The sequence below is a fragment of the Drosophila guanche genome, unplaced genomic scaffold, assembly GCF_900245975.1.
Source record: "Drosophila guanche unplaced genomic scaffold, DGUA_6, whole genome shotgun sequence".
NCBI lineage: Eukaryota > Metazoa > Arthropoda > Insecta > Diptera > Drosophilidae > Drosophila > Drosophila guanche.
Window position 1 is genome coordinate 5,680,579 of NW_022995750.1, and position 25,106 is coordinate 5,705,684.

General features: G+C 45.1%; 3 protein-coding genes across 5 annotated transcripts; 1 reads left to right on the forward strand and 2 right to left on the reverse strand.

The window, feature by feature from the left end:
- The first annotated feature begins 5,591 nt into the window (after nt 1–5,591).
- Nucleotides 5,592–6,488, forward strand: LOC117586121 (ubiquitin-conjugating enzyme E2 5). The gene is made up of 2 exons (XM_034275985.1): nt 5,592–5,696; nt 5,767–6,488. The coding sequence occupies exon 2, from the start codon at nt 5,861–5,863 to the stop codon at nt 6,437–6,439; it is 579 nt and encodes a 192-aa protein (XP_034131876.1). The 5' UTR covers nt 5,592–5,696; nt 5,767–5,860; the 3' UTR covers nt 6,440–6,488.
- An 8,648-nt stretch (nt 6,489–15,136) lies between these two features.
- LOC117586443 (erythrocyte band 7 integral membrane protein) lies at nt 15,137–17,770 on the reverse strand. 3 transcript variants are annotated; one of them, XM_034276481.1, is made up of 8 exons: nt 17,537–17,770; nt 17,439–17,474; nt 16,721–16,835; nt 16,292–16,654; nt 16,064–16,229; nt 15,705–16,005; nt 15,578–15,638; nt 15,137–15,516 (listed from the first exon to the last, which is right to left on the reverse strand). In XM_034276481.1, the coding sequence occupies exons 1-8, from the start codon at nt 17,742–17,744 to the stop codon at nt 15,378–15,380; spliced, it is 1,389 nt and encodes a 462-aa protein (XP_034132372.1). In that variant the 5' UTR covers nt 17,745–17,770; the 3' UTR covers nt 15,137–15,377. The 3 variants fall into 3 exon arrangements, with proteins under 3 accessions (XP_034132372.1, XP_034132373.1, XP_034132371.1); XM_034276482.1 differs by lacking the exons at nt 16,292–16,654; nt 16,721–16,835 and adding an exon at nt 16,895–17,257 and having other exon boundaries at nt 15,585–15,638; nt 17,324–17,474; nt 17,537–17,769; XM_034276480.1 differs by lacking the exons at nt 16,292–16,654; nt 16,721–16,835 and adding an exon at nt 16,895–17,257 and having other exon boundaries at nt 17,324–17,474; nt 17,537–17,769.
- A 4,788-nt stretch (nt 17,771–22,558) lies between these two features.
- Nucleotides 22,559–24,701, reverse strand: LOC117586437. The gene has a single exon (XM_034276475.1). It carries the CDS (start codon nt 24,643–24,645, stop codon nt 22,573–22,575), a length of 2,073 nt encoding a protein of 690 aa, XP_034132366.1. The 5' UTR covers nt 24,646–24,701; the 3' UTR covers nt 22,559–22,572.
- Nucleotides 24,702–25,106: the final 405 nt, after the last annotated feature.

Sequence of the window (25,106 nt, forward strand, 5' to 3'; positions counted from 1 at the left end):
AAAGCAGCAAAAGAGTGGAAAAAGTTTTTACATATCATAAAAATATGGAAATTGGAGTTTTCAACCCTCTTGCCTCCCTTTTCGCACGCTTGATAAGCTGTTCAAATAGTTTCAAGGGAATATGTGTAGTCCTAGGAAGGTTTTTCAGAAGCGTGCACTTACATTAAAGAAAAGTTGTATATAAACGTATTAAATTTTATCAGAATTTGGTAGGGTAATTATTGGCGCACTCCACACGCCTTCCCTTGTTCCGCAGAGAAGCTAATTGCTACCCCGATGGCAATTCGAGTTCATGGAATCTCTTTTTACATTTGTATCCCTGATTTTGGCAACACATCGATACTCACATACGCACAGCACATCCTTTTTAAACTTCTTAAAGATCTTTGCCTGAAATAATCTCAACTTTTTTCGCTATAACTGAACTCGGTCACATACGGTTAAATATGATTATGGGGCAGCTAAGTGGAATTTATCCTTTCGCTTGTTGCATGCCATTCAGTTCTGGTTTCAGTTTCTCTTTCAACTCCAGTTGCACTTGCACTTGGAGCTTTTCAGTTCTCTCGTCGCGTTCATCCATAAATATTCATGTGCCCTAATCGGTTTATGACTGGCATAATCGTCTGCACTGTGCACGTCTTTTGGTCATGGTCGTTTGTGTATCTTATGCTGACATATGTATGTCCAATACGGAATATGGGTTAATCGGAGGGAAGCATACGGGCGGCATTACACGATATACATTCGCGAACGCGTATATGTTTCTGAATTTATGTTACAAGTTACGCTGATGCTGTCTGTTGGCAGCAACATGGCAAGCAGACTCACCGGGACACTCGAAGCTCACTAACATGTTCATTTCAATTAACCGAAATTATGCAAATTACGCACAAGTTTTTGCACCGCTGCGTATGTGTGTGTGTGCGTGTTTGCTCCTCTTGTGGATGTTATGCACTTTTTCGGCTGTCCATTGAGAATGCAATGGAAAGAGCAGGATAGCAAGCCGACAGCGAAGAGCACGCTTGCGGTTCTTCAAGCTCATCTCTTCATGTGCATGCACACAAAACGTTGATTGAGAACGTGATGAATATATTCTGATGCAGTTGGTGCTTTAATTGTGGATTGTGGATGTAGTTTACTGGGAGACAGAGAGAGTGAGATTTGGAATGAGATATATGTGGATTCTAGATTGGATATTTGCGTGTATGTTCGTGACTGGTCCCGGCTGCGTCATTTAATGATGCTGGCTAATCGAGGTGGCTTTAAGAAGTCCATCAGTTCCACTGACAATCACATGCCAATTACAGTGCTCACATTGCTGTATAATCTAGTATAATCGTTCACTGTTTTTCCATCGCCAGTTCAGTGTGTGCCAATTTAAGCAAAACAAATCTAAAAAAAATCCCTCTTTCCCTGGTGTGTGATTTCTCTTTTTGGTTGCTCAAGCACCTGGCTCCGCCCACCTTTTGGTTTTCACAAGTACAAAGGTGCTCCAACTCTTTGGCATTTGTCTCACGCAATCCGCGAATCCCGTTAGCAATGAAAAATATTCAATAATAAAAAATGCAATGCGAGTTACATATGGCCCTAGCCGAATGTCAACAGCCAAAAAGGAAGGAAAAGGAAGAAAAAAATCTATATTTACGGGATATATTTACGGCATTTTAAATGAAAGCACGTGTTTGGCAAGGCAAACGAAGCGCTGGCAATGGCAGCAGCGACGCTGATGCCTCAAATATCGCACCTAAGCTCAGTCCCCCCCAGGAGGAGCAGAAGAAGAAATAGAAGCACCAACAACATCAGCCACCTGAAACGCGACCATAAAATGGCAAACGAACGCAATAAAAACTAGAAACAAGAAGACAGAATAGCTGTGACAGCCGAAGAGTTAGATACCCTAACAGAACTATTCACATGCAAATGTATGTACACATGTATGTATTTACATAGGTCGGTATTGTCATATAATTGTACTGTTTAATGCAGCAAACAAGTTTTTTATCAAAATAATAGTACCCTCTTGAAGAGTATAACTGGAACAACGGCTGCCGGGCCGCAAGCAATAAGCAGAGAGGTGGACTCCTGTAGAGCGGGATTGCTAGAGTGGAAGAGTGGTGGGGGAGTGGGCACGGTGGACTGAGGCTGTGAAGTGAATGCGGGCAGGTGGAGCGCATTACTTTGAAAGTACATTGAGCTTGAAAATGACTTTGTAAATGGCGCTCGACAAATATTTTATTACCAGGGGAACAGCAACAATTTACTTTGCCATACACCTCTACTCGAGAGTTTCTTTCCTTTGCTTGCTCTTTGCTAAGCGTTCTCTTTACTCGCGCAACCCCACCTCTCTCTCTGCTTTCTTATACTTTAATTTTGGTACAAAAAGTTATGAATATAAATATGAACAAGAACAAGAACAACACCTATTTCTACAGTCCCAGCAATAAATCCTTTAAAAATAATTTGAAATGCATGGCATACATGTGAACTCCACAGGATAAATTTGTATAGCATTTAAACACAATTAGTAACTCATACATTCGATTTAAATTCAGAGTAAATCGCGCTGTTACCAAATCATAGTTTTATCAAGTTGATTTTTAACATTCCACTCAGACCACGCAATTGACGACCATACATATCCTACATAGTTCTTGATTGATGGTCTAAAATTTGGTGTTGAAAATTGTGGTTGCTGGGAAATTTTATTGAAAATTATCTAGTTAATTTAACAAATTTTGTGCTCTCTGAATGCCTGCTGCGAGGCCATGGACAAAGCCCCGCAGATATATGTAGATGGGCGAAGAGGGTGGGTTATGGAATGTTGCCAAAATGCCAGGAGGTTCGACCTGCGGTTGCGGGTTCTCCCCACCCCACCCCACCCGATCCTGTCCGGTCCGGTTCGGCCCTGTCCAGCACGGTTCTGGGTCTATTCTCTGTTCTGGTGTTCCCTGTTCCCGGCTGGCAGCTATCCTTTTCGCGGTTACCTTTTGTCGCTAGCCATTGTTTTAGCGGCTTCATTGTTCTGCGTGGGCCTTTGGGGCTGGGCACGACGCGGCCATTGTTCCTGTGGAGCCTGATGGGCAAAATTTCTCAAGCCCCCTGTTTGCACTTGTTGGAGTGTTGACTTTGACGTGGTCAATGCTGGGGGTCTTTGCCACAACAGCTTCATTACTGCCCCGTTCTCAGTTGATTACAGTTCGCAAAATTAACGCCCATGTTCAGATTACTCCTTAATGTTCTGCCCAAGAAGGAAATATCGTGCTCCAAGCCACACTCCGACTCCACTAAAACTGCCTCAAATGCGTAGTCTCAGACTCATCCTACGGGCTGGGCGCGTAGTTTGCATTAATTTCGCGTTCATTTTACGCGATAATCGTATATCTTGGGATAATAGTCTGCGACCGGGCTGTGGGACGGGGGTCTGGCCATATTGCTTTAATGGTGGCTAAAATGCTCTTAATGGCATCTATTTCAGATTTTATTTATGCACTTGAAAATTTCATTGAAGTCTGTTCCGTCCAGGCCAGGGCGGTCTCCTTCTAACACTCCCATTTTGGCAAAATCAATGGAGAAAATGTATGCATAAGCCCATATCCATAAAACACCAACTCAAAGTTGTAAATGGGTCCGGAGAAGGCACCCCAAAAGCCTCAGAATTCAAGGTCTGCCATTCATATCCGGCTGAAATTAAACTTAGGAAATTAAATTTTACTACGAAAGGCAAGATTCTCATCGAACATCAGTAAATGATGGAGACCCAACCAAGTATTGTCTAAGGGCTTTTAGGGGTATGTTCATGGAGCTCAGCATTTGTGTGGTAACTTTAAAACATAATTCCCGAAAGGGATAGAAGAAAATTCGAACTTAAAACTTTAAAATTCACCATCCTGAAACATCACTAGCTGGAGTGCATCAAAAGCATTCAACTGTTAATTAGAGCCAATGAAACACTCGATGAAGTCAAGCCTGTGGCAATGATATACTCGTAGTACTATTAGAAATATTGTGCCTAGCGACCCATTCTGAAAAGCAAATACCAGGCGCCTATTCGCTTCGATCCAAAAATGTCCAATATTTGATTTGCTGCCCATGGGGCAACAAACTAAAAGTCGCATGAATAAATTGTGGCGGAGGTGGGAATGTGTTAGGTGGAGATGGGTGGGTGGTTAGAGGGGGAAATGAGCAATGGACCTTCAACAAAATTCTAATTATTCATTGTCGACGCGCCGCTGGCTGACAGCGAAAACAATGAGGGCACTCGACTGTGAAAACTGCAACAAAGCGCATTCCAAACCCAGACAGAGACAGACAAAGTGGCAAAGAAAGAAGGAGAGAGAAGGAGAGATGGAGGATGGAGAGTGAGAGTGAGAGTGAGATGGGTAGACTGACGCATTTACTGTCGCACTAAAAATAAAGCATGGGGGCAAAGGATTTACCAGCCATGAGAAACATTGTCAACATTTTTTACAATTTTCTAGTCGTTATTTACCATTGTTTCAGCTCCAGCCATTGTCGCAGATACAGAGGCACAGACGCAGATACAGAGCCACAAACACAGACAAAGACACAGACACAGATACAATCTCTCGCTCTCTTTTTTATATACATATTTCTGGATCCTGGTGTGTCCATACTGTTTGTTATGGCAGCTATTTGCAGCATTTAGTCCAAGTCCATTTAACTTTAATGCACTCTCCATCGCCATCTCTATTTTCATTCGCTGATTCCTTTATGGAACTGTAAAAGTGGGTCTTAGCCATCAGACGATCTTTGATTTATTGCCAGCAATCAGAAATGCATTCAACTTGGAGTGACCCATTAAGAGGGGCAGCAAAGGGTAGAAGAGATTGAGGCTGTCCACAAGGACAAACCTCACAGCCACAGCCCAAGCCCAAGCCACACCCACATTCACGTCCACTCGGTAGCCCACTTTTCCTAGGACTTTCCCTGGTGCCCAATTACAAGCAGTTGGCAGGACGGCCAAAAACTTTGTCCCACGCGCAATTAATGAATTTCATTCTCGGAACGGCGCCAAAATCCGTTTAGACGCAATGCGACACGGCCAACAAAAAAATCCACGAAAGCGGCCAGGACAAACTGAGTTCGAAATCGGGTAAAACTAATAAATAAAAAGAGATATAAATATATTTTCACTATCATGCTGCAGCGTTTTACGGGTTTAGTTGCTGCGAAAACATTTAAATGAATTGCTTGCTGTTGACAGGTCTTAAGGGAGTTATATAAAATGATTGAGAAAATTGAATTACAGATGGCGATGCGTTACCAACATATGTACAAATTTTATTTGTGCATTGGAATATTCCCGCTAAAAGTGGATTAAAGAGCGACTTTTAAGTGATTTTTATTGAATTGTTCTACCAGTAATCCGTATGAAACTTTTTTAACCTTTAGAAAATGTTTATTTTTTTTACACATGATAACAGAGGTGGTGACCGCTTTAGGAATGGGCGCTCCCATAGAATTTCCTACCGAAAGTTGACAATTCTGTTTTCGAAATGTGTGTAGAAAGGTTTCGTCTTTGTTGATGACGTTCATTGAAAACCAGATAACTTCCCATCCAGTCTCCCGAGCCTTTCCAAAACCATATAGTGATCCAGGGCTCGAGTAGGCACTAGTGCTATATTTCTAGTACACTTCAATGTAAATACAGCAAAATTCTGGTTTCATTTTATTATGTGAGTACTACATCTAATGCAATTCAATCCGACATAACCCTTTACAATGAAAGTGGTTTACTGGCGGCAGAACACACTTGTAGGTACGTCTGTGTAGCAGACGGGCGCACTCGAAATTCCAGTAGATCCGATTCATATACTTGCTTGGAGTAACAGGGAAGCAGATGGCCAGTGCAGTCGTAAACACCACATCGCCCATGGCGGGGCGACGCCTTCAACGGGACGTTAGCCGGCTTCTGGCCTCGGGCCATCGGACCACCGTTGATGACGATATGGCCAATCTGGATGTGCTCTTGGAGGGGCCGCTGGGTACTGCATACGAGGGTGGCACGTGGACGGTTAGCATTAGCATGCCGAAGGACTATCCGTTGAATCCGCCAAAGGTCCGCTTCATCACCAAGATACTGCATCCGAACATCGAGTTTAACACCGGCCTGGTCTGCATGAATGTGTTCAGGCAGGCCTGGTCGCCCAGCTACGATCTGTTGAACATTGTTGAGACCTTCTTGCCCCAACTGCTGCGCAACCCCAACCCGAACGATCCCCTCAACCACCATGCTGCCGAGATAATGAAGCACTCGGAGGCCATGTTCCGCGAGAACGTGATCGCCTGCGTGAAGATGTACGCGCGTCCCACTCCAGCGTGCTGCCGGTCGGACACGGCAAAGCAGCCTCTCGAGAAGCGCTCGTCGGATCTAAGTCTATCCGAACTGCTCTCAGACGATGATGTTGATAAAGATTAGGCCTTTTTGCTTGGTCCCTCGTTAGTTCTTTGTATCGAATACAGTTTGTTTAGAGTTAAAATTAAATGGCACATGTGATGCTGATCTGTAAAATAAAGTTTGATTTTGGTGAGTGGTCGCTTTGTATGTGGGTTGCTCTTCATCGATTAGTTACTAAATCTGAAGTCATATCTTCATGAGTTTGTCTTCAAATCATTTTCCACTCGAACCTATTTGATATTCCTGTGCTTCCAGTCGTGAAAAGCTGTTGGTGAACATTTAACCAATAAACTTTGGTCAATAAACTTTGATTTTCTGTCATGAACTTTAGATGTAAATAAAATATAAGCAAGCCGTGCTTTATTTTTCAAAAATTGTTCATTTAAATGGGCATTGCATCCAATTAGTATTACAGGCCATTAAACAATTTATGGAAACAATTTTCGCCCCGCCTCCACAAAATACAAAAATCGATGGCATCCAAAATGCTAAAGACACAAGAAAAAACAGGTAAACAAAATGTAAGTTTGGCAAAAATCAATAGGTAGGTACCAGGTATCAAAATAGTGTCTGGACTCACAATATTCGTCCTCGATTAATTTATATTTATAATTGGAGTCGCTATTATAGCCTCTGTACACTGACATAAGTTACGTATCGATAGTTGAGCAACTCAATAACTCGAAGGAAATGATGGATTCGAAGAAAATAGCCTCAGCCCTCTATTGTTACATTTCGGCCTACTTCTTATTAATAGTTATGAATGAATAAAAAGCATAAGCAAGTTGAATTATGTAAATGTAGGTGCAGATTTTCCTTAAAGAATGTGGGAGCTTGTTGTTGTAAAATTCCTCCCATCCCAAGAAAAATCTTGTACCTAGAAATAAATCGTGTTAAAGACAGAATCATATTCTCTCATTTTGCCTTAAAAAAATGTGTTTATTTATCCTACTCTAAGTAGGAGTCAAAGTAGGCTGTTTGACAAAATATATTTACGTATGTTTTTCGCGTTTGATTTGAGCCCTTTGTTTTTCAGTTTCAAACAGAGCGTCGAAGTGCTAACATCTAAATTGTGTAATTTTACACCAAACAAAATCCCCAAAAGTAAAACTTTAAATTATTTAAATTGAAGTAAAAAAGTGAAAGATTTTGAAACAAAAATTCCAAGCAACAAATTAATTTCGAAACTATTTTACTTGTTCTCTTGGTTTTCCAAAATTAGGAAAAGAAAATTAAAATGTACAGAACAGAGGCACAAAAACAAATGAAGCATTGCTATGCTAGTAGATTGCTTTACAAACCAGTGGTCCCGAAGCAAAAGCCACATTTCCAACTAGATGCATATACAAATGATAACAGTGACCATAAGCCTGTGTTCGGAAATAAAACAACAAGCTGGATTTGGCTGTAGATTTGGAACTGGATTTGGTACCTTGAGTCGAGGTATTCGTGTTGGACGCCAAACACTCGGAGCCGTACTTCGAAGAAATAAACACTAATGCCGTGCAGCTTCGGGCTTCATCTCCGCGGTATGTTCTAGGGCGCTGACCACTCGCATATGCACCTCGCCGGACCGGCCTTGTTCTTGAGAAGAGCCTGGTGGTGGCCTGGCGCATGGCATTCACAGATCGTTGCTCGCTGTGCTTTCTGGCAAGTACAGCGATCTCTATGCTCAAAACCTCACCTCACAGCATTTACGCTTACTACCACCAATCGATGCTTAATGATAGTTTTCCCCCGTTACTATCGTTTAGACTTCGGAGGTGTTCCAGGCGGACTTCGATCCTGGGCTATTGTTGCGACAGGAGGCTACCAAAACAGGTGTGTACTTCTCCTCCAAAGTGGTATCCTCTTGGCTTCTTCCTCCACACAACTCCAGAAATTTACCCAGAAATTGTATTTTCCTTTCTTAGCGTTCCTATGCATTACGCACCGACCCTCTCGCCACCCGCGCATGCACTGCAGTCGAACTGTTTCCTCTGGCTGGGCTTCATCTCAACCAGCAGCTATGTCTGAAATTGAACATCACCTCAAAACGGACGAAGAAACAATTAAATGGCAAGCGCCGTCCACCAGCGTCTACATCGAGCGGTGCGTGAACGACTTTCTCAAGAAGAACGAGGACGGTGTCAGCTCCTTGGAAAATATCGTGGAGGTCCCAACCGGGCGTTGGTTGTAGGATGATGACGGCATTGATGTCTGGAGTATGGCTCTACTTCCGACCGCCAAATCCAGCTTGTTTTTTTATTTCCGATCAGGGCTACGGTCACTGTTATCATTTGTATATGCATCTAGTTGGAAATGTGGCTTTTGCTTCGGGACCACTGGTTTGTAAACCAATCTACTAGCATAGCAATGCTTCTTAAGTACCTCAATTGTTTTGAGGTCTTCTTTTTAAAAGCCTGTTAGTTTTTATAAGCAATAAATTGTGCAGAGATCGTGTAATATTAGTAATGAAATCCACCAAAAATTATTGTTCGGCAACTACATACATTTCTACATACATTTCATACTTTCTACATTTCATACCCACACTTTCCCAGACATTTTATTTAGCCTTGGAGCTTGGAGCCTTATTTAGGCTGTTCCTAGAGTTAGTTTAAATTTTCAAAAACAGTTTCATTGCTGTCAACAATGTTCTCGCGGGATGTTTGCCGTTAAATGTCCAGCCTTAATTGCACTGAGCATATTGTCATAATGCGCCTATAAGAAATTGATTGTGCTCCATTAGCGTTAATTACGCATTCACTGGATATCCATAATGGAAACTAATGTCATTCCGCAGTTGATGACACATACAAGGGCCGTGCAGCAGGTGGATTTCTGACCAATTTGTTCAACTCGAATGTTTAATTTGGCCAGCGCAAGCGGCAGGGCACACCATACCTCTTTGAAAAGTTGAAAATTTTGCTGAAAACAATGGCAAACAAAAGCAGTCAAGTGCAAACAACGATTTAATTGTGATAATTACCGAAACAAAATTGTTTTTGATGCGCGCCGCCCCTGTAATGCCCATTGAGCTGTGTGTGGGCCATGGCCGGTGATAGATTCACCAAACAAAAGCTTTAAATGTTTGATAAATAGATTTTTGTGAATGCCTGAATTGCATACGATTCGAGTTGAGAGAACTTTGAATAGTTCTAGCCTAGTCCTGGCAGAGTCCAGGCTCTCGTTAATTAATTAATTTATGCTCGACAAACGAGTGGATCTCCCTCGTATTTCCACGGACAATCGAAAACTTCCAGAGAAAGTAGAAGTTTTGCCATCTCTCTGATGGAGTTTTGTCGTGTCTGTTGAGGAATGTCTGCCGTTTGTCATGCAAATCAATAATCAACAAACAAAAAATTCCACAAAACGATAATTCAGCAATGCTGACAAAATGAATGCGTCTGGATGTGCCTCAAAATTGGTCTAATACGATCAAACTTGAAGGGGCCCTGCCCTGTCATGATGTGAACGTACCTTATTGACGCCTGCCCTGGCCTGGACTCACTGACTGACTGAATGTCCCAGCCACCTTCCTTCCTTTCATAGACATCGGACGGCTTGCCAATGCCAGAGACCATTTGCCAATGCCAATGCGAATGCGAGTGCACTGTTCCAGACAGATGCGCAGACAATGCTGGAGTGGGTCTGGGTCTGGGACTGGGACTGGGACTGGGCTACTGGTTCTGAGGAGCAGGCTGCCTGTCTGTCTTTCTGTCTGTCTTCCCATCGAGAATTAGAATACGAGAGAGAAACGTGGCCCAGTCTCTGGGAATCGCATTCGGAATTTATGCAATAGTCGTTGCCGTTTTCGACTTTCAATGACTTTATCGTTGTATTTGCCACAACGAAATGATGCCATTAGTGAGGCATTCGATTGAAACTGATGGTTGAGTGGCTGGGAAAAGGATACTGAGAGAGGGAGGGAAGCAAGGGGTTACTTTTGGAGCCACAAAATACCTCAAGGTATGCAACACGTTTTGAGCTTTGAGATGGTGACAACTTAATGGCTAGATGGGGAGTGGAACTCGAAGAGCTCGCAGAGTAGAAAGGTTTGTTTAATAGTGCCTCAGAGATTGAAATAGAGGACATTACAGTTGGCACTGTGGAATAAACTTCAAAGGATATATGCAATATGTTTGGGGATTGGAGATGAGTTTATAAATGAGCAAAATGTAAATGAGATATTTTGGAAAGTTGTAAACAACAATCTCACTTTGAAATACACCCAAAGTACATAATTCTTCCCTAAGTAACATTCGGAATCCTTTTCCTTACCATTCCAACCGAATTCCCCGACAGTCTATGAGTTTCTCACTTTGTCTAGACATTTGTATGCCAATGGGCCGAGCACCAACTTGAACAGCAAATATTTGTTTGTACAAGGGCACTCGGAATATTTTTCAATGCGAAAGAGGAGCAGGTCAATGGATGGTTAAAGCCGAGAGACTAGCCTTTGAGCCTGCACTTTGTCCGCCGCTAATTTATTCAAGTCAATTGACTCAAGTCGACTCCACTTACAGGCACCAGGGCAGAGCCTCATTAGCATATTCTAATTAATTTATATTATTCCAAAATGCACAAAACTTAATTGGTGTGGACCACTTAGTTAATGAAATTGAAGTTTGCTCCAGAGTTGCCCAACAACCTCAACTTCTTGTTTCACATGGAAAATCCCTTCTCTGCAGAATTTTTGTAGGTTCTTTTGCTGCCTCTGAGCTTTTTGTAGCCCTTGTCTCTTGCTCTGCAGAGTTTTTGTAGCTGTTGACAATTTGGCGTTGCTCTGAATGGAAGCCAGACCCAGCCCAGCACAGCGCAGCCCAGCCAGTGTGCCCCTGTCCTTCGGGCAAAGTTTTAACAACTCTACAGGGTTGCCAACATTGCATAACATGGAACCAAAGCCTCCTCCATCCTCCTGCCGCACCGCACCCCCTCTCATTAAGCAGCAGAAGGAAAGTAGCAGCAACGGCTGCTGCCTCAAGAGTTGTTGTGTTGTGTTGTGTTGGCAAACAAATTTTAGTCATCGTCGAGTTAGTTATGACTGACAACTTTTCGACATACAATTTGCATTTTGGCTTTTTCACCCCCCTCTCTGCATATACCAGCCGTAGATATGTATATCTGCCTCTGCTTCTGGCTTCTACACCCCAAGAAGTTTGAGTGTCTGTAAGTTATTTTTGTATCCCTGCTTGACAAGCAAAGGACATGTGTTCTACCTCCTCAAAGGCAGACAGACTGCTGGGATGGGATTCCTTCTATTTGCCAGCTAATTTATGCCAAAGACAGTTGTTTGTCAGAGATGAGGATACGATTGCTGGAGACGCACCTTTGTGTGTGTGTCCCCGCATAAATGTCTTGTTAATTTCCACAATCCCCATACCGAACCACCACAATGCCAACCCGCTGGTGCGCCTCCCCACCTGCCAGCGAGCTACTTGAAAGTTCTCCCTGCGGTTTGGCTTGCCAGGTTGTGGCATTTCCATTGTTTGCCTGCACAATTGTTGCTCCACTTTTGCACCCACTTGCCTCCTGCCCCTGGAATGGAATGTGCAATGATGGGAAGACTGCCGGTGCTGCTGGCACATGGACATGTGCCAAACAATGCAGCTTCAATTACCAGGCAGCTTACAGCTTGTTTAGCTGGCAATGTTTTTGTTCCTTGAATCCTTCGAGTGGTAGGCTCAAGGAAATCCCCTACCAATGCCAATTGAATGCACACCGGCCACTAAGACTATTAACTAGGGGTATTGTTTAACAGGCAGTAATACCCTGGCCACGAGTTTGAGTTATTGAGGGAACGAAGGAACAAAAGAATGGCTCTCACATCGTTCTTAAAGTGTTTGCTGGTGAGTGTCTGCCTATCCATAGAGAATACATTTAAGGTAACTTTTATCTGTATTTTTCATGTCTTGCATTGACTTTCTAGGTGTCCGCCTTAAGATTTCATGGATACAGGGGTCTTGAAAGTGAGCTTTAAATGCCTGCGGGAGAACATTCCTTGCAATTTCTCGGCGAAATCAAATTCCTCTGCAAACATTACAACGAATCCTCCTCCATCAATCATTCTGCAAACTAAACCGAATCGGATGTAGGATAACCCAAACACCCCGTAGTACTCAAAAAAATCTGTGACAACTTTGAGAGAATTGAGAAGTTAAGCAGCCAATGCCACACAGGTCTGTTCCATTCAAATTGCTGGACATTAAACGGATGTCGATAAACGAGATTGACAATGACAAACATGAAAACGAGAAAAGCGCCCCGAAACAAGAGTCAATAAAATCCCCCAAAGTAAAATCTTCCGCAGAGGTCACAGAGGGATAAGCTAAAAAGAGAAAAAAACTCTTTGGAAATCCTTAAAGCAAAGCGGAGCGTGGCTGAGTGACAGCTGTAGCCCTCTCTTTTTCTCTATCTCCCTCTCTATGGGTTAACAGATGGCAGAACATTTACGGTCACAGTGTCACATATGTCAACCGGAGAGAGTCCGGATGATTGCAGGGCCGACAGAGATATGTACTGGCCAGAGGGAGAGGAGGAGAGAGATGGAGGGAGACGGACAACTGAAATGACCAAATGTCAAGTGCAATCCAAAATTCCAAAGAGAAAAGAAATACAAGAAATTAAATCTAGTTTCTGGAGAGTCGAACCTTGCTGTACACTTGCAGATCGATCATTTTAATAGAACATTTTGGAAATCTGTAACGGATGAGGTAGCATTGAAATTAATTTCCTGCAGCCTTCCTTGCAACCAATTTAAAATTGAACACTACTACATAAAACCTTATTGATTCCTATTGATTGTTCTATGTTCTTCATTCTGATCTATGAAATATTTGTTATCCATATGAAGGTCTGGAAATGCTATACAGAAGAGTACCCTCTTAAAGGGTATGCAATGACAGTGCCCAAGCATTTTTCGTTTTATTTAAATGTGAATTAAAGAATCTCCCAAGGGGTGGTCCGGAGTGGAGCTTCAGGTTGGTCTTAGGTCCTAGGGGAGTTATGTAGGGCTAGGAGTAGGGCTTGGTGTTGGGTTTGGGGGTCAGAGTGTACGCACCCACACATATGAAAGATTGCTTATTTGGCTGCTGGCCACTTGGTGAGAATGGCAAGTGCAAACATTGGCTTCCAAGAGCTCTGCGCCACTTGCAGCTCACTTGTGTTGCCCCACCACTGCTGCACTTCTTCGCCGCAGCAGCAACTGCAACTCCTCCTAAAACTCCACAGATACTCTTGGCTTTCGTGGTGTTTCTCCACTGCTCTTGCTGCTGCCTCTGCTCCTGATGTTCCTCTGCTGTTGCTGCTCACTTCTGCTGCTTCTGATGTTTCTCTGCTGCTGCCGTTCCAGTGCCGTTCTGCTGTTGCATGTGCCATTTGCATAAATCAAATTTGAATTTGCATTGCTGCCTGCTAAGAGCAGATGCTGGTGAAGAGTGCCAGAGAGAGAATGCTGGGAAGTAGATATATGCCGAGAGGGAGCACACAAACAGCATCTGCCGATTCAAAGCTCAACCCGTCATTCACACAAGCGTACACACGGACACCCCCACCTACACGCCACAACCACACTCTACACCCACAGTATATTAAACTGTTGGTAAGGTTTTCTGAATTAGATTTCCATTCGAGAGTCAAGCCGTAGATTGCCATACCTTAAATGTAAAATACCTTGCCCTTGGCCCCCCATCAATCCCACACACCGCAACTCACACATACATATGCCTGGCGAGGCAGCTGGATAAACACGTACCCAACGCGGTCCGTGGTGGTGTGGGTGGGAGGGGGGATGGGGCGGTGTGTTCTACCTGTGCGTGCTCGAACACGCACCAAGCAATGAGCACGCAGCCAAACTTACGCACGCTCGCTCCACCCCACCCCCCTTTATCCACAGCACAAACAGCAGCGACAAAGCAACGCCCGCAAAACCAATTCCCCTTATGCATAGTGCACCCCGCGAAAGGCAAGCAATCAGTTGAAGGAATGGCGGGCCTCACTTTTCCGAAATTCATAATTTCGATTACGACTTAAAAGCATTCTCCCAACAATTTATGGACAAATTTATATAATATGCTTGAAACTTGAATAAGCCATGAAAACGTCTTTGACACATTTGTTGGTGGATAAGTTTCAGAGTCTGGCGTACAGTTCCTTTGATTTCTTTGCAATTTCTTGCACATTAGCTCGAAAACTTTCGTTGATAATTTACGAGGCATCCCACACTCACACGTACGCGTCCACACGTACGATATGCATGCAGGGAGGGGCAAGTGCATTAACACCCTGACAGGCCCCAGCACACTTTGTCGCAACTTTTTGCCTCTCTCAAATGTGCAAATGAAATAATAAATGTGCGGAGTTTCGCAAATTTATAATGCTAAGCCAACCAAGTACTTTTGACTCCGCTGAGAAGTAGGCGGTAATTCGAAATTAATTGTGGACCCTTGACACTTGGTGACCCAGACAAAGAATTAAGAAAATAACAAGAATTACTCTGCATTAAATGTGAATTAATCGACAGAATGGAGAAGATAAGAGATAAAAGATAAAAAATATTACATTTTTGAAGAAGTAACACCTTTGGTGACTACGATAGCCATAATTTGAGAAGGGAAAATCAATTCCTAGTTTTTAGTTCGGAATAGATTTAATTTTTTTATGTTCATCAATCAGCTTTACCTTTTGTTGGAGAAATTTAACAAAATGTTTTTCACCGTTATCCGTCTTTGAAATATAGACAGAAATCTTCCAATTTATTAAAAGAGATAAATTGCCTTTCGAGCAAGAATATAAAGAACCAAATACGCAGCTATTTTTTATCGTAAAAAAAATGCTTTGAGGCCAGCGAATTCCAGTGTCAATGTCGCTTCAGTGTCTGTGTTGGAAACCGGGCTCCATGGACCAGGGAGCACAACAAGGAACAAGTATAATGCCCTTCAATCAAGTCTGTGGCCCCCGGAGCTGACGTGACTGTTGTTCATTTCACGCTTGGCCTTGTCAATGTCCTGCTGCCGGGACATTGTCTGCCAGCCCAGGCCAAAGTCCTGATTATCGACGATTTTGCATGAACTGCTGATAGCTTAGGATATCCATAAACGCCAGGTTCGCCAACGGCTCTGCAACGGAGAGAGGGATATCAGTTAGGGGCTGTTGCATGATGAATCATCAGTCCATAACAAATCACTTTCTGTTCCTGATGTCCCCGAGCCTCCAGGCATCTCCGACTCATTGGCCCCCTCTGAAAAGAGCACCAAAATGAAGATCGATTGAATGGAACAGTCGATACCCTGGACGTGGAACATACGTGTGTCGCTCGAATGGTTCGGGTCCTGTTCGAACTCCGCCTGGTTGGGAGCAACATCTGCCTTGGGATCCAGTGGAGAAGACTTGTCATTCGATTCAGTTTCGGGTTTGCTACCGAAGAAGAAATTGGTCAGAATACTCTCCCGCCTCTTGCCGCCGGGGTTTCCAGTACCCCCGCGGCTTCGTCCGCCACCCCCACCACCACCATCCATGAAGGGAGTCATTATCTCCATGGGGAAGGGGTAAATGATTCTGCATCGACGTTCTGCTGCAATCGAGGTCAGAATTTGTAGATGCCTCAGCTGAAATTCAGTGAAAGAGGCTGGCGTTATCCGCATTATATAATTCTGGAAGACATACCTGCAGGGTGATCTTGTTCTGAGACATGACATCGGAAGCCTCCTTGAGAGCCTGCGAGGCATTTAGCTCTCCCTCGGCTGAAATTATCTTGGCCCTTGCCTCCCTGACTGCCTCTGCCTCGCTGGCCAAGGATCGCTGCATAACCAGAGGCAGGCTGATATCCATCCTGTAGAATCAGATCACAAGATAATCAGTGGAAGATTAGGCGAGGCTTACGGATATACTAACACATCCACTCTCTCCACACGCACTCCCCATCGTTCCGTGATCTCATCGACGGCAACCTGGATCTCCCTGGACAGGGTGTCCCTCGAGGTGAGAAGGGTGTGGAGTGGCTTGGCTCCGACTATGTGTCTCAGTGTGGTCTGGGCTATCAGGACGGTAGCCTCCTTCGCATCATCCACCTGAATGAGGGCATCCATGGGATCCTTGATGCAGTAGTAGAGCACTGCGTCCACGGAAATCGTCACTGAGTCTCTGGTGAGGATGTCCTGAGAGGGCACCTCGGTCGAGAAGGTGCGTAGATCTACCTTGATGAAGTCGTCGATGCACGGCAGAGTCCATACGAGGCCTGGTCCCCTGATGCCCTTCCTTGAGAGAGTAAAGGGTATGCGGCTATGGGATTGGAAATAGTTCCAATGATTTGCAGAACCTCACCTGACCCTGCCCAGGCGAAAGACCAGCACCCGATGGTACTCCTTTACCACAATCAGGCACAAGAAGATCGACAAGGGAAATGTAATGATCACAAAGAACACGGACAGGTAGACGGNAGAATCAGATCACAAGATAATCAGTGGAAGATTAGGCGAGGCTTACGGATATACTAACACATCCACTCTCTCCACACGCACTCCCCATCGTTCCGTGATCTCATCGACGGCAACCTGGATCTCCCTGGACAGGGTGTCCCTCGAGGTGAGAAGGGTGTGGAGTGGCTTGGCTCCGACTATGTGTCTCAGTGTGGTCTGGGCTATCAGGACGGTAGCCTCCTTCGCATCATCCACCTGAATGAGGGCATCCATGGGATCCTTGATGCAGTAGTAGAGCACTGCGTCCACGGAAATCGTCACTGAGTCTCTGGTGAGGATGTCCTGAGAGGGCACCTCGGTCGAGAAGGTGCGTAGATCTACCTTGATGAAGTCGTCGATGCACGGCAGAGTCCATACGAGGCCTGGTCCCCTGATGCCCTTCCTTGAGAGAGTAAAGGGTATGCGGCTATGGGATTGGAAATAGTTCCAATGATTTGCAGAACCTCACCTGACCCTGCCCAGGCGAAAGACCAGCACCCGATGGTACTCCTTTACCACAATCAGGCACAAGAAGATCGACAAGGGAAATGTAATGATCACAAAGAACACGGACAGGTAGACGGCGATCTTTTCGAAGCCCGAATCCTTGTCATCCTCGGCTGGAAGAGATCTCAGGCGATAAGGAGGGAAGCTCGAAGATTGGATGGTGATATTCCCTTACTGGTTGTTATGTATCGGGAAGGCCTGACCCTCGGTTCAGGGATGGCTTCATTATCGGATGGACCTGGAGGTGGCTTGTCCGGCTGCCTGTCGGGCTGCGAGTTTGACAGTAGAGTGATGTTGGGTGGTTCCTTCTTTGGCGGTGGTTCATTAGCATCATTATCATCATCTGAAAAGTTCGTTTGAATATTCCGATTTATTTTGCTCATTACAAAGATTTTGACTAACTATGGGAAATAATACAATTTGACTTAGAGATCACAGAATGCTTTTGTCACTGTTGTGGCCTGTCAGTGCGAATGCAAATAAACTACCCTTTTACCGGACAGATGACACAGCAACAGGACTATTTACTCTCATGAATTTTTTAATTTATTTTCCCACACTAGAAGCCCGGGAACAGGGAAATAGTTGTAGCAAATATGGACAGGGGGAAAATGCACAGAATTCGTCAGTGCTCATAAATTTTCCTTATTTTCTTTCCCTTGCAGCCCTGGGCGAGAAGGATGAAAGCTCAACTGCAGCCCATTCACTGTCAACCCACAAAACCCCAAAAGTGCACATTACTTTGCCTCATAAGCAAGCCACTTCTTTAAAAAGCGAATACGGCGGCGTCTGTGTCGGTTGAAAGAAGGGGAGATCCTGCGAAATGGAAATACTCGTAGCTACAGTGCGGTTCGGCAATTTAAGACAACTGAGAGTTGAAACTTAAAAAGCTTCAAGGGGATATTTGGTGATGGAATCAAAAAATCTATTGAAACTTTATGGACCTTGATGGAACTTTATTGTCGAAGATAAGTATATGGGTAATGAAAGAGTTTGCCCTCATGAAATGTGAAATTGATCACTCTATATTATTACCGTTTTTATAGTTTCGCAACGCACTATACTTAGCGCCTTGACTGCCGCGGCGCAAGTGTCAAAATCTGACATGGAAAAATGAACCCAACACGAAGAGCTCCTAATTTCAGTTAGAAAAGCAGGCTGCGGGTTTCTTGCCATCGCATCGCGCCTTTGTGGCGCTTCCAGAGGAGACATGCAGTGGGATGAGAGATGACTGTGGCAGTGTGAGGGGGGAGGCAGACGGAGAGGGTAAGCTTCCGTTGATAATACCTGGTAACATGAACGTGACGATGACTGGCAAGATAACATTGAAATATTGCTTTGGCCAGAGCTCCCTGTTGTAGTCCTCCCCTTGGTAGTGATCCTGGTCCTGGCTCTAGTCCTACTCGTGGTTCCCATCGTGGGCAATTATAATTAGATGTGACTGACGCTTGGAGCTCAATTAAAAGCCACGTGGTCCGGGACCGAGACCGGGAGCCAGGCGAGCCGGAAAAATTGGGTTAAAACGTGCGGCAGCAAATACTCGAATGCAGGCCAGAAAAACCGCTCCAAATTGTTTCTATTTCAATTTGCCAGTCTGGTTTTTAGGGTGCGGAAGCGTGACATTTTGGCTATATTGAAATTTATGTTTTTCCGACTCAAATCCCGCACATTTACAGAACTTTGGGCCCCACACTGTGGGCCTGTGCAACCGGGGGCAAAAGTTTTCGCGTTCATTTTCATGCCAAATTTCAGCACACATCCGCGTCTGTGGTCAGATCCCCATCCGCAGCCCTAAAACCGACGGATCGGGGTCTCCACCGGAAGCCTTCGGCAATGCGACGATGGGAAATTGGTTTATTTTATTCCCATCGACAGTTTGTTGGGTGCTCAGAGGGGTTTTCGATGGTTGAATGGGCTGTGTTGGGTTGGGTTCTTGCTGGTGTTTTTTGCGAATTCTCAAATTAACATGAAACACGATTTAACGATTTTGTTGGAAAAATCCAATTAAGAAAAAACAATTTCCTTTTTTTATATCGTCGGCGACTACCAACAAAATAATTAGAGTCGTATTAGTTGAGTTCTTGATGTTTGTTCAGTTTTCCCAATGGAGAGCAACAACCGATTAAAGCCGTTGGGGAAATGTTTGGACAACTTTTTGGGAACTAATAAAAGCGCAGCACACCGGAGTGCTCCCCAAAAGGAGTTTTTATGATAAGTCTGATGGTGAGTCACATCTGTTTTAAGCACGCACGTTTATGGCTAACCATCTGCGACCACTCCCCAAATAGTGAGAATAGAGAAACAGAAGCCAGCAACGATTTTTCTGGCCCGCGCTAATGAAAGCGAGTTTCAACGCGTTTCCCCAAATGAAGTCGGCGGTCTACGGGTGGCAATAACTGGGCCAAATATACGGAAATAAAAAAGAGTTCACTCACTCGCATGCCCCTCTGCCTCGTCCAACCGCATGCAGCTGCAAATGCATTTTGAGTGTGCCACCGCAGAAACACCAAAAACCAAAAAGGGAGAAACCCAAGAATGAATGAAGTGGAACCCATGAATGGGTATATGAGAAACAAGTATATTCCGAGCACAAAAAAATTGGGGGGGCTAAATGTGCTCGTTAGTGGTTTTCCAGCTGACTTTGTTTCTCTGTCTGACTGTTTCTGTTTCTGCCTGTGTCTGTGTCTCTTTCCACCCATTGGTTACAACCCCACATATCCGTATCCGTATCGCATAAATTGTGTCTGTGTCCAGCGGGGGGAAAACACACACTCCCAATTTGCGATTTCTTCTAGTCTCTTCCCGGAATTCCTTTCACAACTGTGCGACTTTAAGCAAAGTCAACACGCAATTTAAATAACAATTGGATTTCTGTCAAATGTTTCAGTGGGAGAGAGAGAGGGAGTGTCATTAGCAAGACATTTATACGCCTCAGTGGAGCAGCTCCACACATGTTGGCCAATTTATGTGCTTATGTACATATATCAGGAACCCTCTGCTGAGAATAAATTAAGTCAAGGCCAAAACATGTTGGCCTCTGGGGGCTGATGCTTACCAGACATGTGTCGCTCAGTGTACAACATGAGCTGCTGGAAGCAGTTGAGAATTTTGCATATTCATTAAAAGCTCCCGATCTTGTGAGAGAATGGAAGCTTGGAAGGTGGAATTTAAAGCTATAATCGTTCCCATTCCGCTGCTAAAAGAGTGGTAAGTATTGAGATGAAGCAAACGCGATCGGCCATAATACCAAATCTTACTCTCCGGCAAGCACTTAACACCACTCAAGCAGTGCCGGGAGCGAGCGTACACACAATTGTTTATTGCTTGCCCTTTACCGTTTGTTCTTCGGCTGAGCTGAGCTGCTTGCTTTTCGCCAGCGTCCCCCCATAAGTACGGTACTATGTTTTGTTTGTGTGTGTGTGTGTGTGTGTGTTTGTAAGCGCTTAGTAGCCATTTAAGAGCGAAAGTCTTGCGTTGCGTTGCGTTGAGTGAATCTTTTAACACTCACTTCCGACAGTAGCTGTGAGAAGACTCCCCCCACCATCTACGTGTAAAGCCATTCCACATGCTGAAGGGAATTATATGCAGTCGACCGGTTGACTGACCAGTCACCTGTCTCTCTCCTCTCCCCATATCTTTCCTGCTGTTCCTTCTCCCTCTTTTACCTCTTATCCTCTTTAACATTTTATCTAAGCTGCGCTTTGGCATTGTTAATGCCAACACATTTTCACATTTTTACCCACTTGGCAAATTTACGGATTCCCCCCTCCGTGCACGGGTCCTGTCACGGAATTCGTATTTTCATGCACTTTAGTGAGAGCGCTCAAATCCGCACGGAGGGGCAGCGCCTTGAATTCTCACCCAGTAGAGGTTCCGCCTCAAATATTCACGAATCGGAGCATCGGAGCAATTGCAAGAACAAAAAAATGGGATTTTATCTTTTAGTCGCTTGTTGCTTGGGCTCTGCTACGGGTTCCTTGAAGTCCAATCTTTGGACACATCCGGCTGGAAATATACGTAACCTTATACGTACATATACGTACGCACGGTTCGGGGTCGGCTTGACGTGGACTTATCGCATCTCTGGGATTTATGTTGAAGGAACAATGCTGCCGCTTCCCTTGATTGTGAGGATTAAAAGCATCGCATGGCATTGGGCATTAGTAAGATTTATGCAACATTAATTTATGGTTGCAGAGAAACTGCTTAAATTGCGTACATTTGCTGGGACATAATTGAATTCATTCGAAAGTTTCCAGAGCTGGCCGCAAGTGTCACAAGGTTATTGAGTATACAATGGCCTTTTGACTTCTCTCTCTCTCTCTCTCTTCGCTCTCTGGACCAATGTCTTTTTGTTACGATTTCCTATGTTGAATATTTGCTTTCGCACCATTCATTGTCGTCGCCCAACAATGGACAAGGACAAAGAGAGACGCCGATGGAGAGTGTGAAGGAGAGCGATGCGCCGGCAGAAAGAGAAATTTAATGAAATTTCAAATTTCCCATTCACTTTCTGTCTAGATCTCAGGCTGTTAGTGTCTCAGTCTCGCCTCAGTTGCTGTCTTAAGTACTGGCCAAAGGGGAAAGGAGCAGATTTGAAGTAGGCATAGGAAGAGAGTCAATCTGCAACATGGCAGTGCAAATTGTTTGTACGATTGATGCACATAGAAAAGTTTTGTATTGTTTTGCATTGCATTTCATGTCTCGTTTAGCCAGTACTTCAGTAACGGCCTCAGAACCAGTCGCTGTTGTAGCCGTAGCTTCAGCTTGCATGTCCGGACACGACTCGACAAGACTCGCTTCCACTTTCCTTGTTCGTCGTCTCTTTTGTCCTGTTGCGACAGCTGCTCATTTCACGCTTGGTAATTTCAATGAATTTTGTCCTGCAGGACATCATGCTCCGCCATCTCACGCTATCCTCTTATTTGTATGCCGCTTCATTAATTAAATTTCCTCTTTTATATTAGATACATCTTCTTTGAATAGTTACTCATAGTTATTCAAAGTTTGTGCTTGAGCTCATTTCAATTACTTACTTGAGTGGGTTTCGGGGAGAGCCACTCAAACACTCAAATTAGTGCCCAGCATTGTCAGACCCAGCCATGCCCACCCATGGATCCTCCCAGACAGACCATTCCCAGAGAAAACTCCTCCGTGTTTACATCAAATTGAGAACTTTAATATTTGCTAATAACACTTTTAAAATTGCCTTCACCTGCGCAACAATTCCGCATGACGAGAGGGTAGATAGGCGAAGAAGCAGCTCTTTAGGGTCGACGATTTGAGGAACTGTGGACGTATGGCCCTCCAGCAGGTGCGGGTCTCCAAGAGCAGCTTCTCGTTCAGGTTGTGATAGTAATCGTTTCTGATTTTTGTGGCCGTGTCAACCAACTTAACGACATGGCTGTAGTTGAAGTCCCCAATGAGCTCCTTCTTCTGGACACTGGGAGCATTTGCCTGCTGGGAAATCACGTCGAAAAAGGCTTGATCCGCTTTCTTGGCATTAAATACGACCTCTTTGTGGGAGTAGATCTTGCCATAGCGCCGCTTGATCCACTCCTGGACCACCACCGTCGTGTGGGAGTTGGGAAAGGCAGCGAACACCAGCCGAGGATCGCGGCGCAGGACTCGAAAGGCATCCCGCAGCAGCCGCTCCATCAGCTTGCTGTTATTGGGATCAAAGTACTCGATTTCATCGACCCAATACAGGGGATTAGTCTTGTCCGGTGTGCAATTGGGCCCCAATGGCTTGGGCGGATTGTTCTCCGTCTCCCACTGCCGCTGATGGGCCTCCAGGGAGCCGAACCACATGCTCTGGGCGCACTCAACAATTGCCTCGACCACCTGTGCCCTATGATTGAAGCTCGATCTAATGCTCACCGCGCTGGCGGTCGTACCTTCAGGAGTATGTTTCAGCGAGCGAAGGACCTGCCTTCTCATTACAGTCTGTTGGTTTTCTGGTTTATCCGGCGATATCTCCTGGTAGTGGAACACAAAGGGTCGGTGCAGCGTGGCTGCCTCGAAGAACCTGCATGGCGAGCCCAATCTCTGCTCACTCGAGGGACCCTCCAAATCCTTATCCATTATCGTGAATCGTGTAGCGGTTTTGCTGTGACTCTTCTCAAGTGGGAGCGGACACTTGGGCAGCTCCACCTCAGTGGCAAAGGCCAGACATGGCTCCTCCTCGGGATCGGATACACGCACCCCAGCCACAGTCCTCAGGCGCTTCTTTTCGGTAATCACCTGAACGGCGGCAGTGTTCGATGTCGCCAGACGTGCGATATCTCCCTCCTGGCACATATACTTCATTTTGGCCACGCCAACGGGTGTGGGCACAGTGCGTTTGCCGCGGACAATTCCCTGCTGCTTGATGAGACCCACTTGTGTGTACTGCAATCCTTTGAGCTTCTCCCAGAGCAGCGTAGAGTCCTCAATGTCCTTGTCTAGAAGCGAGATCACACGTTTCTTCAGGCGAACATCCTCGCGTGCTGCGAGGTCCACCAGGTCGAGGCAACGGTCGCGGGCCTTTACCGCGAGCTCATCCTTCATGAGCTGCTCCTGGCGGAGTGCCTCCACGTGATTCCTGCACAGCGACGACTTCCCATCGATGGCCTCGTCCACACTCAACTTCTCCCAGTATTCGTCCATTATGTCGGACACGACCTTCAGGAGCATCCGCTTGACCGGCTGGAACTGGTAGGTGGCGAACCAGCGCTCTGCATCGTTGACTTTGTATGTGGGCTTCTCGCCCACTGGCCAAAAGGGAAAGGACACCACGTGGCTGCTATGCTGACAGCTTAAGCGGTTCGGTCCCCTCCCCTCAGTTGAAGGCCTTGGCTGCTTCTGGAAGTAAGGGGATTTCGATGCCTGGCGCTCCTTGCGTGCCCCAATCCCTGGACACACCTGCGGCGCCTGCTGTTTCCTCACGCGTGGCTCATATCCCGGCGGTAGGATGCGATCGAGCTCCCGAAAGGTTATATCGAGGTCAAGAAACATGATGCAGGACATCAAAATCTGCTCGCTGTAGGTCAGGGCCACCCGACACGACTTGTAATGGCCCTCCAGGAGAAAGTACAGGAAGGCCAGGGTACTGCTGCGGCTCAGGAAGATAAGTTTCTTCAATAATGCCGGCTGTATCATTGGCGTTAGGCCCAGCTTCGTGAGGCATATGCTGGTGTGGACCGTGGAGCCCACTTCGGCATCATCCCTGATGGCGTAGGCCAGCTCGTGAAGGGCTTCCAGTTGAAAGTCCGACAGAATGGTGTACCACGTTGCCATAGCCATTGTATTGTCCTGTTCGCGGCTCTAATCAATTAAAAATGTTTTCATAAAATAACTTTAAAATTTTTTGTCTTTTATCTGAAGTAATACTTTTTAAAATTTGAGTTTAAAATGGTTTTTATTCATGGCTTATGTTTTGGGAAATGACATTTTACATCGACATGTTTATCAACTCCTCCCAATCGATTCCAACTATGTCTCCTTTGATCGACTCTCAATTATCGCACAGCAATCAGGAATGATTGAGGCAACGCCAACTGCAGCTCATTCTGCATGAGAAACCCATTAATTTGCCACCATGCAACACACTCAACAAGTGGCAGACACAACACAACTCAATGGACTTCATCCTGTAGCGCTTTCTGTTCCCTTCCCTCTTATTTTTTTGTTCTTTTCCACACCAATACCAGGATTCCATTACCCATCCTGACAACCGACAATGACGGATTAGTTCATCTGAGAAG

Coding starts and splice junctions, on each gene's coding strand:
- LOC117586443 (XM_034276481.1), bottom strand. CDS start 17,744: ATGAGCAAAATAAATCGGAATATTCAAACGAACTTTTCAGATGATGAT. Junction 15,639..15,704: donor GAACCATTCGAGCGACACAC/GTATGTTCCACG, acceptor TGCTCTTTTCAG/AGGGGGCCAATGAGTCGGAG. Junction 15,517..15,577: donor TCAGGAACAGAAAGTGATTT/GTTATGGACTGA, acceptor TCTCCGTTGCAG/AGCCGTTGGCGAACCTGGCG.
- LOC117586437 (XM_034276475.1), bottom strand. CDS start 24,645: ATGGCTATGGCAACGTGGTACACCATTCTGTCGGACTTTCAACTGGAA.
- LOC117586121 (XM_034275985.1), top strand. CDS start 5,861: ATGGCCAGTGCAGTCGTAAACACCACATCGCCCATGGCGGGGCGACGC.